We start from the raw sequence: 15,913 nt of genomic DNA, 5'->3' as shown, positions 1-15,913 counted from the left end.
TAATTATTTATAATTTATTTTTAAATAATCTGATAAACATATTTATGGCAAGCATCCCATGAACTCAAATTTTATAGCAGCACCAACAACAACAGCAGAAGAAAGAAGAAGAAGAAGAAGAAAACAAAGGAGAAGAAGGAGGAGGAGAAGAAAGTGGGCTGAAATTGTTTAAAAAGTGAGTACAAGTTAAAACTTTTAAAAAATAAATATAAATTAAATGGGGCGATCAAATAGGCGCCCCGTGCCATTTTTACTCTTTAAAGCGGCTAGCTATGCACTTCCCCCAATGGAAGTAGGCGTGAACTGAGACGCAATTCGTGGCCGAATTCATTTACATATATAGCCACATCTTTGGGGCCCGATTCAGTTCATTTCCCAGGAGGGTCAAAAGGTCAGTAGGCCATTTAAACCGTACACAGTGCACCCAATGATTCCATTGGCTTAGCCATATTTCATCACCAAAAAGGAATCTTCACTTTACTACAAATATAAAGATTCACTCATTCATTTGTTTGGATTTGGAGAAAAACAATCCAAAGAGTAAGTTATGGCGGCGTGGAATTCAATTCCTCTGGAAGTTCTGTACAATACTTTAGGATGGATTGCTTTTTTCTCTTGGTCCATTAGTTTTTACCCTCAAGTCATCTTGAATTTCCGACGCAAAAGGTCCTCCCTTTTTATTTTCCTACTATTTTTTTTACATCAAAGTTCATACCATAATGGATTTTAATTTAAACCCTTTTTGTTTTGTGTATTGAAACGCAGTGTGGTGGGATTGAATTTCGATTTCGTGGTATTGAATTTGACCAAGCACTCATCGTATCTCATTTATAATGCTTCCATGTTCTTTAGTTCTGCTGTTCAGATGCAGTATCGTCAGAAATATGGCTATAATGAGGTTTGACTTTTTTGCTTTTTGTGGTTTTCTAGCTTAATTCCGCTGCTTTCTGTTCGAATTATATATATGGGGACAAAAAATTAAGATAGATTACTAATTTTAAATTGGCACTTAAGTAGGATCGAGGTTTAAAACAAACTACTGAACGGAAATTTGAGTGATTTAAGCATAGGAGTAATAACCTATTGATCTCAGGTTCAAATCGTAGCTACTACTTAGAACCATGAGGTTTTATGTTCAAATCCTAGGTCGAGGCATAGAAAACACTAGGTGATTCTTTCCATTTGCCTAAGCGTTGGTTGGCAGAGTTCACGGTACATGTGCTGGTGGGAGATAGCAGGTATACAGTTGAACACTCGAAGTGTGTGCGAGCTGGCCCGGACACCACCCATCATAAAAGAAAGGAAAATCTACATCTTAGCTACTATGACATTAGCTTAAGCCTACATCTTAGCTACAATGACATTAGCTTAAGCCCATCTTTGGTGGGAAGGATTATCTGGCATCTGTCCTTATGAGTTATAGCAAGCTGCTCGGTGGGCTAGTGAGGCACACAAGCTGGTGAGACACCATAAAGAAAAAGTACAAGAAGGCTGGTGAAAGCAAAATTTTTGGTTTGGAAAGCAATCCACTGGGGTTTCCTTGCTAACTGGTCACAAAGTAGTAGTAGTACTTTTGTCTTGTCTCATTTTCTTAAGAACTTTTAGTGTTTTGATCTCTTTTTAACTTGATTGATATTATGCGAAGAAGGCTTTCATGTAGTTCGATGACTTCCTTGCTTATTGCCTTGATTGTTTAACTGCAGATGATACCTGTGGCTGCCAATGATGTTGCTTTCTCAGTCCATGCTGTTCTATTGACAGCATTTACCCTGTTTCAGATTGCTATTTATGATGTAAGTGGACCATTCCTATTTGCTTTTTTAAGTTCAAATTTTCTATGGATAGGGAACTGGAAATGAGGTGAAGGACTGAGACCCTGATAAATGCCTTTTACTCACTTTGCCGATGATTGCTTTATTTACAGCGTGGAAACCAGAAGGTTGCAAAGACTTCTATAGCGATCGTGTCTGTTGCTTGGTTAACTGTTGCAGTTTGTGTGTTCGTAGCTCTCCCCAGCCATTCTTGGCTTTGGCTGGTCTCTTGCTTCAAGTAAGAACCCTTCCTGATTGAAACATAGTTCCTCCCCTTGAAAATCTCATCAGTTATTTTGATTGAAGTTAGAAGGCTAGCGCTGCCCGTGCTATCTATATCTCTTCTTCCAAGATTAATAAGGACTAACAAATAAGGCACCGATTTTTGAGTGTTTACTTAAAGGGTAAGAGATTTGTATAGTAATAGATGATCATACGTCAGCCTTCGCTGGCCACTTCCATAGTACCTTTTTCCTTTGGATAACCGAGAAATCCCCGAGGCTAGTGGTACACGGTTTGAAACTCAATGGATAATGGCCGTCCCTCTACCCTTCCACTTAAATACCTGGCTTCTGTCTGCGCAGGGTTCGAATCTGTGACGTCCGCCTAACCGACACATCACGTGATGAGCTCTTACCACTAGACCAAAAACGGGTGGGGTGGGGTGGGGGTGATGAGTGTACTTCTGAAGTACCTTATGAGCTTGATATCTTCTTTGTCATTTTCTTTCTAAAAGGCAAGTTTTTATACCTTATATACATGGTGTATGAGTTATTTAGATTCACTGGTAATGTGCATGTTCCAAGTGCTAATGTTTTATGTTTGACTCTTGATTGCAGCACGTTGCAGGTTGTTATGACAGTGATTAAATACATTCCTCAGGTAATAACTGCATACGTTCAGCTTGTTTGTTTTCAAAATTCTTGCACCTTCCGATCAATTGGGCTCTCTTTTTGGTTCTCTTTACTTTAAATACTAGAATTGTTTGATACGTGTATAGTCCTGTATTTCATTGATTCTGCTTGTTAGTGTAAGATTCATTCTACAGTCTGGATTAACTTCTTGCCTCTTTCAAATCTATAGGCTATTATGAACTTTCAGCGGAAGAGTACTATTGGATTTAGTATTGGCAACATTTTGCTGGACTTGCTTGGAGGTTTGACGAATTATGGACAGATGGCAGTGCAATCCATAGATCAAAGTGAGTTTCTGTCTTTCAAATATATGGACTTCTTCAGAACTAGTTAAATTTCTAGTAAAGTATAAGAGAAGTTATATTATGTGCTTAATATACTGTTTGAAACTCCTTTTCCACAGATTCCTGGGTGAACTTTTATGGAAACATAGGCAAGACTTTATTATCACTGGTACGGAATGTTACTTTTTATCCATCTATATATTTGCTGTGATCATCATGTCTATAGCTATTATACCTGATTTCGCTGTTTAAAAACTTTATTATACTTTGTTCTCTTTATAGATCAATTAATGAGATAATGAGGGGTTACACTTCCAATGGTATAAAATATACTCCCTCCGTCCCAATTTATGTGGCACTCTTTCCTTTTTAGGCAGTCCCAAAAAGAATGCTACCTTTCCTTATTTAAAAACAATTTATTTTTAAAATTCCTTCTTTACAAACAACAACAACATACCCAGTGTAATACCACAAGTGGGGATAATTTCTTCTTTACCCTTAATAAATTGATTTACAACCACACAAATACTATGGTTTGTTTTAGACCACAAATTTTAAATGTCTTCCTTCCTTTCTTAAACTTCGTGCCGAGTCAATGGGGCGGAGGAAGTAGCAAATTAGAGCTGGAAATGGTGCAAGGCCTTCTTGGTTTGAGCTAGGGATACTGGGATACCTTCACATAAAACCAATAAAAAATAATTTCTTCCTAATTAAGTTCCTCTTTTTTCCTAATGTTAGCAGTTCTATTGATAGTATCATGAGGCTCTGACTATTTGGTTTGGTGGATGAATGTTGCAGATATCAATATTCTTTGACATTCTCTTCATTTTGCAACATTATGTGCTCTATCCTGCTTGGAAGACTGCAACTTCTCGAGATGTTGATGTGATAGGCAAGAAACCATTGCTTAAATCTTCCGATCATGAAAACAAAGAAGATGTATAATGCATCATTCATATGAAAATGTCTCCACTGTAAAATAGAAAATATATATTTTAATCATGCATACAGTTACACTGAAATAGATGAGCCTAAATGGAGCGGCATGGACAATGAATTCATATAGCCGACCCCAACTTGCTGGTGTTGAGGCATATGTATTGTTGTACACTAGTTATGAAGTAAAGAAACTTCTTAAGAGAAAAGAAACTGCTTCAGTAACTTTCCTCTTTTGTGAATATGTAAGCATGAAGAAACAATGTTGGTGACATGCCTTGCATGTGTTCTTTGGCTTTTATGTGTATCTAGTTGGCTGATTGATGAAAGATGATAACCGAACTCTTAACATGGTGTGATATCAACGTTTCTTTTTGAGAAGTTTTTCCAAACTGACTAGTGTAGTTTACAAGTCATGTTCATCGCAGTGTTATCAAAGGCGCGTTTAAGCCCTGACGCGAGGCTCAAAACATGTTGAGCGGTACACCTTGCTTAACATGCGCTTCAGTGTTGTCATCAAGGCTCTAAGACATATTTTTCCTTGCTAACGAGCGTAATCTGAAAGAGCCGATACTAAACAGTTGATATTTCACTTTATCGTAAATTTTCTTCAATTTCTTTGCCCATATATTTAGTACACATGCTTATAGATATTAGTCTTGGATTACACATACATATTTGTAATTTTTCTCCGTTTGTGCCTTTCTTCCTTAAAGCCCATACTTTATTTGCATTTTGCGCTTAAAACCCCAACGGACCTTAGAGCTTTTTTGCGCTTCTCACATCGCACGGCAGTAGTTCAATAACAGAAAGGACCTCTTTTTGAAAATGAATTCGAGAAAGTTGTGTATTAATCTAGAATACTTATGATAGAAAAGGATAGATGTAGCTATGGAGATAGAAGGAGGAACAGAAATAGAGTAATCAATGGTTGTAGTTTCTCCAAAAGAAAAAGTCTTCTCCAACTCCATGTTGATTGACATTGTTGTCCCATGAGAAAAGTGAATCCACACTGTAAAACCATTGCTGCATAGAGTCTTGTCCTTCTGCAGGGACAACATTACTTGAGGATTCTGTAGCAACTGATGCTGATGAAAGATTGATGGATTCAGCAGTTTCCAAAGAATATGACACAGTTTCAGTAGTATTGCTCAACAAGTCCACATCCAAGTTTCCACACAAATTGGAACACTCATTCTCTACTACTGAGAAATCATTAGTAATATCATCAATCTTGATGTCTGTTTCTGTCTTCTTAGTTTTACTACTTGTCGACGAATTCATTGTTTCATGATCATGTGTTTGCATGTTGGATTGTGTGATCATCTCGTCTGGTTTTTGTTCAAGATTTTCAAGATTAATTGGCTTAATTGGATTGTGAGTTAAAGGGTCTATTCCCAGAAGCTTTAATCTCTTCTTAATCCGAGTGTTCCAGTGGTTCTTGATTTCATTATCAGTCCGGCCTGGAAAATGTGATGCTATCTTAGACCACCTGCATAAAGAGTTTAACAGAAAAGTTTTAAGTTTTATACACAAACAACAACTCAGTATAATTCCACAAGTGGAGTTTGGAGAGGATAGTGTGTACGCAGACCTTATCCCTACCCTGGGATAGAGAGGCTGTTTTCCGATAGACCCTCGGCACAAGAAGATGAAAAGCGACAATAGAATAATAAAAAACAGTTGTATAAAGTTTTTTTTCAAAATTACATTTAGTTGGCCTACAAACAGCAGTTAACTCTTAATGACACCTGAAAAGTGATAACTTACATACACTAATAATGTAAAGATTTTTGCACTACCATGAATTGTAACATGTCATAGCAGGCAACTTGCTTAATTTTCAAGTTATTTATCTCATTTTTACGGATGATTATATGTAATTATCTTTTAGATGAGCTGAAAATTTTACAGTAACAATGCATAGAAGTTAAACTCTCTGAAAAATAGAATAATAACCTATTATATCGGTTAAATTAAACTCATAGTATAAACGTTATTTACTTTTCGGTGTATATAACTTAAATCCTTATCTGAATCAACATTAAATGGTGAAAAATATGCAATAATATTGCTCTATACTATCTCAAATGAACAAACCTGTTACCAAAAGAGGCATGAAGTTGTATAATCTGATTCTCTTCAGCTTCTGATAGTGGCTCTCTTTTAAGATCTGGTCTCAAATAATTAATCCATCTTAGTCTGCAACTTTTTCCACATCTCTGTAAACCTTCATCACACAATAATTCAGTGTCACAAATTAAGCATTGTACTTTTAATCATCTATATAGGAAAAAAATTGTTAAAATATGCGAGTTGCAAAACTCCGCGTGTAGGCGTTGCAGCTATGATATATACATACATCATCGAGTTAGAGTGTGGTGGAATGGTTGAGATCCCTATACTGTTAACCAGAAGTCTCGGGTTCGATCCTAAGGAATAGAGAACTAAGGGGTCGTCTGGTTGGAAAACAAGTTATCTTAGGATTAGTTATCCCGAAATTGTTATCTTACCTCCCATAGGGATAAAAATATCACTCCAGTTTCGGGATAACTAATTTCGGGATTAGTTATACCGTGATTTTATCCCAACCAAACATGGGATAAATCATCTCAAATTAATCTCGGGATTATTATCTCTTATCCCTCGCATCAAACGATACCCAAGGGTACAAAGCACTTTATCCCTCAACGGTCATACCGGGCACGAATCTGAATTAGTCGAGCCGAGTATAGTTTGGATACCAGATGATTAGCACAAAAAAGAAAGATATAATAAATGCATACATTATCGAGTTGGAGTGTGGCGGAATGGTTGAGATCCCTCTACTGTTAACCAGAAGTCTCGGGTTCGATCCTAAGGAATAGAGAACTAAGGGGTCGTTTGGTTGGAAAACAAGTTATTTCAGGATTAGTTATCCCACCCTCCTATAGGAATAAAAATAACACTACAATCCCGGGATAACTAATTTCAGGATTAGTTATACTGCGATTTTATCCCAACCAAACATAGGATAAACTCATCTCAAATTTAATATCGGGATTTTTATCCCTTATCCCTCGTACCAAATGATACCTAAGGATACAAAGCACTTTATCCCTCAACGGTGATACCGGGCACGAGTCTGAATTAGTCAAGCTGAGTGTATTTCAGATACCAAATGATTAACACAAAAAAAGAAAGATATAATATATACAGACAGAAAGCAAAAACTGAAACCTGCAAACTTGGGAACCATTTTCCAACATTGAATGCCATTGTTAAGAATAAAGTTCAACAGCTTATGGTCTTCATCAATAGTCCAAGGACCTCTTTTTAATCCAATTTTATCACAACATGGCTGCCTTCCCATTTTAGTAGAGTCTTGTTTAGTGACTCTATTCAAGAGAGTTGTAAAGAAACTAAAGAATAGAGTTAAAAGCACAAATATATAGGTAATCTTTTTCTTCTTCTCAAGGGGAAAATGAAGAGGAGTTTGTATTAGAAGCAAAGAAAAGATGCTGCCAGATCAGTTAGGACAAATAATAAAAGAGATATGCTTCTTAAGAGGGGATATAAATGATTGATTGAAAAAAAAAATTGTAAAAGTTGATGTGCATGCAAGACCTTTTTTTTCTCTTTAGAAATGCAGGGTAAGACTGCGTACTATAGACCTTTATGGTTCGGTTCTTTCCTGAATTCCGCGCATAGCGGGAGTTTAGTGCACCAGGTTGCCCTTTATTTTTTAATAGAAGTGGTCAATCATCATCACATTAACCATTTACGGCCAGACCTTTGTATAACGACATCTCTATATAACAAGCATTCCCTCTAAAAGCCAAGTTTTTGTCGAAACCAATTTTTATGTTATGTGATAATATATGTCCTCTATAACAGCAGTTCTCTATAGCAGCAAAAAAATATCGGAACAAATGAGGCTTTTATAAAGAGGTTTAACCGTATATGGCACTTCTCAAATTTTTTTGATATAATGATATGATATCTGAAATTTGACAAGAGTGAGTTGCTCTAGTGGTAAGCACCCCAAGAGCAAAGTGGGGAGTTTTTGGAGGGAAGGATGTCGAGGGTCTATCGGAAACAGTCTCTCTACCCTAGGGTAGGGCTAAGGTCCGCGTATATACTACCCTCCCCATACCCCACTAGTAAGATTATACTGGGTTGTTATTGTTGTTGTTGTTGTTGATATAATATCTGAAATCTATTGGTCCGACTAATTAGGATTTGTGCACTGCATATGACCGATTAAAGGGTGACACACACCCTATCAAGAATTTTTCAATTTCAACGGTTCGAACATTAAGAATGAAGGGATCTCATCTATCCTACGATACTCCTCGATAGTGCAACTTCTCAATTGCTTGGAGTATAATAAACAATTCAGAAGGTATTATTTCTTTGACTTTTTTCTTTTCTTTTTTCTTCTATTTAGGAAGAAAATAATAAAGCAAGCCACAAAGTATCAACAGACGTGGGTCATCTTTGATTCCATTGAGAAATTTAATAAGAATATTTCAGCCAAAGTCTTCTTCATTAGTGTTTATTCTGCTGCCAAAAATAAATAATTTTTTTTATTAATACTCAAATGGATTATTCCTCTTGTCCCTTTAAAGCTGGCCAGTTTTGTCGTTGTAGGCAACTCCTTTTCTTGTTTAGTGCAAATTTAATTTGCTATCTCACATACTATTAACTTGTAACTATCTCAAGCCAGAAAATTAAAACAATAAGGTGACAGAGATTAAGCTAACGTTGGACCATAAATTCCCAAATTTATTTTGAAAAATCTGATTTAGGTAAAATTTGGTTTGAAGATGAAAATGTGTTTGGACATCAATTTTCAAAACATATTTCACTTTTCTTTTTTGGTTGAGAAAACATGAAACATGACTTATACCCACAAGTTCTAAAAACTATCACAATTCACAAATACCCTTCATCAATAACATTCATTATATTATCGCAAACTATAGTCCTGAACATAAATAAATTTGGTACAAAATTATCATTTTTATAACGAACTACATAATACACTATCAGATGAACGAGAAGACGAAGCAACATTGTTACAAAATAATAAATGGTAAGCTCTTTTATAAAATACAAAAGTTTGGGGCAATTTTTAAAAAATGCAATAGTAATATTTTGGGCCAAAACCAGCTCTCGAGCTGAATTTGGGATTTGGATTTGGGTTTTGAGAATTTACCAAAATATAAATAAAATTTATGAACAAACATGTGTTTGCCAAAAGAAAACCCAAATTTGGCAAAATCTATGGTAAAAAACGGGTCGTCATTCCAAGAATATCCACGTCGCACCACTTTAAAAAAACCAAAAAAAATCGTACTCGTCACATTAAACAAAATAAAATTAAATACTTATGTGGTACATGGTGAAAGAAAAGTTGGATGACTAGAGGCGGACCTACAGCCATGTTTGAGGGGTCACGTGAACCCCTTAATTTCGACAAAAACTTTATATATACATAGTTGTATATACGTTGGAGACCTCTTAAATATTTTCCTTGGCACCCTCATTAACAAAATTACGCCTACAGCAATAGTCCGCTTCTAAGAATAAGTCTTGCTCCTTGTCACACGACGAGGGTTCGAAACCCGCTTGCTATAATTTTTTTGATGGTGCCCCCGTTATTCTCAAATCCTGGGTCGGCCTCTGTGGATGACTATCCATAAAATTACTCCGGATAAAGATAAAAGAAATTCTCAATTTGAACTTTACATCACTAAGCTTAGCTACTTTAATTTGTCAAAGGTCAAAGCAATTAGCAAAATTTCAACCAATCAAAAAGTCAAGAGTTGTTAATCATGTTGTGGTTTTCTTTGGTGGCATAAAGGGTTCTATTACTCTGTAAAGCAACGTAAAATAAAACATCATTATCAGATTTTAAGGAATTAATTAAAAAAATACTTCAAACCAAATTATACAATTAAAACTTAATAAACAAATTAAACATTGAGTTCATGTACCTATCTAAGTTTTTTCACGCATACAAGTCAGGCATATATTCTCTAATGATTGTTATGAACTCAATTCAAGTCAAGTTCAACGAACGAAGTTTAAAGAGTAGTTTAAGCAGTTGTTTTAGTGATTTTATATTTAAAATATTGAAGAACATGATATTTCTAGGATTTTATACAGTACAATATACATAGACAAGAGGGGTTAGCTCTGATGGTAAGCAACCTCCGCTTCCAACCAAGAGGTTGTGAGTTCGAGTCTCCCCAAGAGCAAGGTGAGAAGTTCTTGGAGGGAAGGATGCCCGGGAGTCTATTTGGAAACAGCCTCTCTACCCCAGGGTAAGGGTAAGGTCTGCGTACACACTACCCTCCCCAGACCCCACTAAGTGGGATTATACTGGGTTGTTGAAAAAAAAAATATACATAGTTTACTAGCCTATTTGGCCAATCTTTTAAATCCACTTATTTTAAGAAATACTACTCTTTTTAAAAAGTGTTTTTCTCAAAAGTAATTTCGGGGAGAAGCAACTTGTGTTTGGTTAATTAATTTGAAAAGTACTTTTGAGTAGCAATTATTATTTGGCAAAGCTGTAAAAAAGTATTTCTAAGTGTATTTTTCTCAAAAAGTATTTTTTTTTTAAAAAGTGCTTCTGGAGAGAAACTACTTTTTTCAGATTCTCCAAAGCTGCTTCTGCTTCTCCTCAAAAACACTTATTTTTCTTCTAAAAGCTTCGCCAAACACTTCAGCTTTGCAAAAAAAAAAAAAAAAAAAAAATTTGAAAAATAAAATATTTTTGGCCACGGAGAAACATGGCCAAATAGGCTATTACTAAAGTTTCTCTCTCTTAACAATAAAAATTGAACATTCTTGCAAGTACGGCTCTCTAAAATGCGATTTATAAATACCATTCTGCAATTCCGATTTACAATTCGGATTCTCAATTTATTATTTATAAGTCGCTTATAAGTATCATTTTTCAGTTGCAATTTATAAGTCGCATTTCTCAATTGCGATTATAAGTCATATTTGTTAATTGCATTTTCAATTGATATATTGTATTTCTCAATTCCTTGATTATAGTCATATTTGTGGATTGCGATTATAATTACTATTAAATAGAAGAAAGAAAGAGAAGAAAAAAATTACTCGTATAACTTTTACATGAAATAATGCATTTTTGATCATTTTTACTTAACTAGTGTAACTTTCCTAAAATTACATATCTAGCTTAAATGCCGAATGTTGGGACAAAGCCTACATAAACTATTTATTTCTTTATTTTATTTTTATTTTTTACCATATATAAAAACGTATTATTTCTTTTAAAAATAGATTAATAAAAAAATAATGTGACATAATAATTTTTGTATTATAAATACTTAAATAGTATGTAATTGTCTATCTATGTTACTTACCGTATAACCATACGTATATTATAATCTGTACGAAGAACTTATTAGCCAGGATTATTCTGATAAATTTTTTTGCTTGAAATAATATGACATATAGAAAAATGATATTTGTATAACTAATATACTACAAAGTTTTTTTGCCATTTTCGCCCGACTCATACATCTCATAAATTTAATACGAGGTATAGGGTTTCAGAAATCTATCTATCTATATATAATAGAAATCTATCCATCTATATATAATAGGAGAGGCAAAGACACCATTGTAAGCCAAGTGACAACATAATAAAAGCCACTTGGCAATTTCTTTTTAAAATTATTATGCACTATGTGTCATTAATAATTAGTTACTATTTTTGAATTTGAATTTTAAACATAGGAGAAAAGTCTAATTTGAATTTGAAATAATTACAAATTTTATATTGAAAATAAAATATAAGAAAAGTCTAATTGCTTATTTCATATAATGTAGAAAAAAGTTCTAAGAATATTCATACATTTTAATTATACTAGTCTTTATGTTCGTGTGATGTACGCGATATCTTGTGCTAAATATTAAACATGTGCTAAAAGTAATACACTTTTAATGCGTAAACTACTTGTTATTCGTACATATAAAGTTAAATAATTAGTTCCTTGAAATAAAAAATAATAATATATAATTCAAACCAATTTATTAATAAAGTTTAGCACAATTGATCAAGGATAAAACTGTTGCAAGTAGATATATTTCAAATTATTATATTAAAATTGGTAAAAAGACGACTAGCTCAATAACGCTAGTAGATAAGAGCATGAGTATTTCTTGTCTTTGTGACGCATTTCTTTAATATGAACTAGTATTAGTACTCGTGCGACGCACTGACAAATCATTTCAAATTGCAATGTATGTTGTTTGAATCGTGTACAAATAACCTTAAAATATATATCTCTCGGATAAAAATTATATAACATGAGAATTTAATTATGAAGCAGGATCGTAGTAGACAACCAATCTATTTAACATATATTTGTAGCAACCTGACCCCTTGATTTTAGTACTTGCATTTCATTCCGTGGTGGATATTAAAGAATACTAAACATGTCATATTGTGATCAGTCTTGTTCGAGCACATTAGATCATATTATTTTAATAAAATTCTTACAGTCACTTTATTTTTATCAGGAAGTCAAATATGTCTTATTCATCACATTATTTTTACGTAAATTCTTTTTTTTTGTTTATTTTCTTATAGTTATTGTATTATTTAATATTTCATATTATTATACCATCATATAATTTTTTGTTAGCTTATAATTAAGTTAATGTCTTGCTTATTATCCTTTTAATAGTACATGATAAAAATAAATGTTTAATTCTAGAAATTTGATATATTTTTATGCTTTTATCCTCTTATTCATAATATTTTAATCATTTAAATTTGTCAGTAATATTTTTAAATATAATTAATTATTTTATTTTATCTATATTAAAATTAATTTAAAGTATAAGTATCCTCACACTACCTCTATTTTCTTTTTAATATACATTCTCTTTCCTACTATAAATGTTAATTAGTTTTATATTAATACATAAGTTATTTGATTATCATGTTCCAAATATATTGAGTTCTTTTATAATTAATTTTGTATTAGATGCAGTTAAATTTTCTTTCTTTTTTAGCTATAAGATAAAATTTAATTTTAATTTTAATTTTCATTATTAAGATTACCAATATTAGAATTTTTTTGTATTTTTAAAAAATTTATTTAATCATAGAAAAAAATTCTTAATTTTATGAACACATTATTTCTAAATATTGAATTAATGTTTTTACTATCATTTTAATTCTTTACGTAATATTTTTTTAAAAAAAGAAAATTCATCTCAAACTCAAATAATTCTTATCATTTTATTTTCTAAACTGGACCACATTTTCAAAAAAGTATGCTATAAATTCAAACTCAAACTAACTGCACTCGATTCAGATGTTAATCATAAGTCTAAAATATTAATACATAAGTGATTTGATTATCATGTTCTAAATGTATTGAGTTCTCTTATAATTAATTTTATATTAGATGCAGTTAAATTTTTGTTCTTTTTTAGCTATAAGATAAAAATTAATTTTTAATTTTCATTATTAATATTACCAATATTAGAAATTTATTTTGTATTTTAAAAATTTATTTAATGATAGAAAAAAATTTCTTAATTTTTTGATCACATTATTTCTAAATATTGTAATAATATTTTTACTATCATTTTAATTCTTTACGTAATATTTTCAAAAAAAAAATCCCATCTCAAACTCAAATAATTCTTATCATTTTATTTTCTAAACTAGACCGCATTTTCAAATAATTATGCTATACATTCAAACTCAAACTAACTGCACTCGATTCGGATATTAATCACAGAAAAATATTTTCTTAACTGTTTGAACATATTATATCTAAATGTTTTAGTAATATTTTCATTGTCATTTTACTTCTTTACATATTTTTTTTTCTTTTTTAGTTTGAAGATACAAATTTAATTTTAGTAAAATTACCTATATTAGAAATTTATTTTATAATTTAAAATTTTATTTTTTATTGTTATTTTATTTTTCATAAATAAGACTTCAATTCCGGGGTATTACTCATAATTTGAGCATTCGCATCGTAGTTTTAAGAACTTTCTAATCTTAAATTCAAATAGTCTTTTCTTTTCATTTCTACTAGTAAATTTCTAATAAGTTAACGTAATTTTCCTATTTTTAATCTAATATATAGTCTTATTATGTTTTATGTGGCTTTTCATTAACTCGTAACTTTATTTAATATCATTCTCAACTACTTTTCTTTAATAATATAAGATAAATATATAATTTTTTAATTATAAAATAAATATTTATTTTGTTTCAAAAATATTACTCGAAAAGTTTAAATTATTTAAAATTTAATAATATTTTTAAGTATTGTATATTTACTTTATATTATTTTCTAAACTTATGATTTATAAATGTCCTTACATTATCTCTAATTTATTTTTATTGTTCAATATTTTTAGTTTTTTATTTTACTATTAGACTTGAGTTATGTGGACTTATATTATAATTTTTTTATCATAATATAAAAAACTTTCTCATCTCAAATTTAAATAAGTTTTACACTTTTTTTTAGGTAATTAGCATTTTATTAATCACCGATAATCTTTACATTTCATAGCCTGCTTATAACTCAGCAGCTATATCTATCAAAAACTCAAGAAAAACAATTTCATCCTACATACTATGTCTAATGAAACATAAAATGTTGAACTAAACTACTGATTCCTTTTGTAGCTCGCACATTACATATGTAGGCTATTTCTCTAGCTATACTATCAGCACTTCTACTTCTCTGTTGAAATATTCTCATGTTCCTTTCAATCCAAACACCATGGGTTACCTCTGCATAAACCATTATGTATAGTTGTGCTCCATAGGATCTGCCCTTAGCTCTCTGTGTTATCCATTCTTGATGTTGCCCCCAGTTATCTCCAATTACTTCTTGCCTTCGCATCCATTGTAGTACCTTTTGCCACACTGTTTTAGTAAAGGAGCAGCTCACAAACAGATGATCTCTAGTTTCATCATTCAGCTGACATAAGGAATATCTTGGATCCACATTGACTCCCGATTTAATCAATCTATATGCAGTTAGAAGTGTACCTTGCAACTGTACCCACATTGTGAATATAACTTTTGGTTTAGCTTTATTTTTGAACATCATAGAATTCCACACAACTCTTGGACTATTTCCCAGTAACTGATAATAGAACTGGCTGATCATGCTCTTTTTGGCTTGTTGCCTATGTTGAATTTGTTGTAGTACTGTTCTGGCACTTAGAATCTGTCTCACCATCCAGCTTGCCTGTTGTGGGATTGCTATGTCTTCTATCCTCTTATCTTTGATGTAGTATGCATGAATCCATCTTATCCATAAGCTATCTCGTTTGCTTGCTACATCCCAACACAGTTTTGCTATAGCTGCCCTGTTCCACATTTGTAAATTAATCAAACCATATCCCCCTCTTAACTTAGGTGTACACATCCTATCCCAAGCCACCAGGGATTTTTTGGTAATGGTGTTGATCCCAGGCCAAATATAACTTCTGCAATAAGCCGCTATCATCTTCATAACTTTCATTAGTAAGTTGAATAGTTGTGACCAGTAAGATTGAATACCAAATAGGACAGTTTGTACCAGCTGCACTCTTCCCGTATAAGAGAGCTTTTTGGCAGTCCATGAAAAAATCCTTGCAACTATCTTTTCTATTAAAGGATGCCACTGTATCAGGGATAGTTTCTTGGTAGCAAGAGGAATACCAAGATATTTAAATGGTAATTCTCCTATTGTGTAGCTCAACTTTTGAATAATTTCCATCTTAGTACTCTGTTGTACTCCTCCAAAATACACTGAGTTCTTTTTCAAATTTGCTTGTAAGCCAGATACTTGAGAGAAATGATTGAAGCAGTCTTGAATATGAGAAACAGAATAATCCCTAACTTTGCACACCTTGGATGGAACTTAAAATCTTTCTCCTCCTTCAACTTGTTAAGATTTATGCTGAGATA

At 32.4% G+C, this 15,913-nt stretch overlaps 3 protein-coding genes across 3 annotated transcripts; 1 reads left to right on the top strand and 2 right to left on the bottom strand.

Annotated features, from left to right (window-relative positions):
- The first annotated feature begins 370 nt into the window (after positions 1–370).
- On the top strand, positions 371–4,282 carry LOC107774280 (cystinosin homolog). Its single transcript, XM_016593774.2, has 8 exons — positions 371–666; positions 766–898; positions 1,704–1,793; positions 1,925–2,049; positions 2,651–2,693; positions 2,895–3,012; positions 3,129–3,178; positions 3,808–4,282. Exons 1-8 carry the CDS (start codon positions 548–550, stop codon positions 3,952–3,954), a joined length of 825 nt encoding a protein of 274 aa, XP_016449260.1. The 5' UTR covers positions 371–547; the 3' UTR covers positions 3,955–4,282.
- Positions 4,283–4,740: 458 nt separating this feature from the next.
- On the bottom strand, positions 4,741–7,436 carry LOC107774279 (myb-related protein 315-like). The gene is made up of 3 exons (XM_016593773.2): positions 7,165–7,436; positions 6,046–6,175; positions 4,741–5,437 (listed from the first exon to the last, which is right to left on the bottom strand). The coding sequence occupies exons 1-3, from the start codon at positions 7,295–7,297 to the stop codon at positions 4,870–4,872; spliced, it is 831 nt and encodes a 276-aa protein (XP_016449259.1). The 5' UTR covers positions 7,298–7,436; the 3' UTR covers positions 4,741–4,869.
- A 7,155-nt stretch (positions 7,437–14,591) lies between these two features.
- On the bottom strand, positions 14,592–15,722 carry LOC142175548 (uncharacterized). The gene has a single exon (XM_075242553.1). The coding sequence runs from the start codon at positions 15,720–15,722 to the stop codon at positions 14,592–14,594; it is 1,131 nt and encodes a 376-aa protein (XP_075098654.1).
- Between the last annotated feature and the right edge of the window lie 191 nt (positions 15,723–15,913).

The sequence above is a fragment of the Nicotiana tabacum genome, chromosome 21, assembly GCF_000715075.1.
Source record: "Nicotiana tabacum cultivar K326 chromosome 21, ASM71507v2, whole genome shotgun sequence".
NCBI classification, from domain to species: Eukaryota; Viridiplantae; Streptophyta; class Magnoliopsida; order Solanales; family Solanaceae; genus Nicotiana; species Nicotiana tabacum.
Note: the sequence above shows the minus strand (reverse complement) of the source record. Positions and strands in the feature narration are given on the sequence as shown.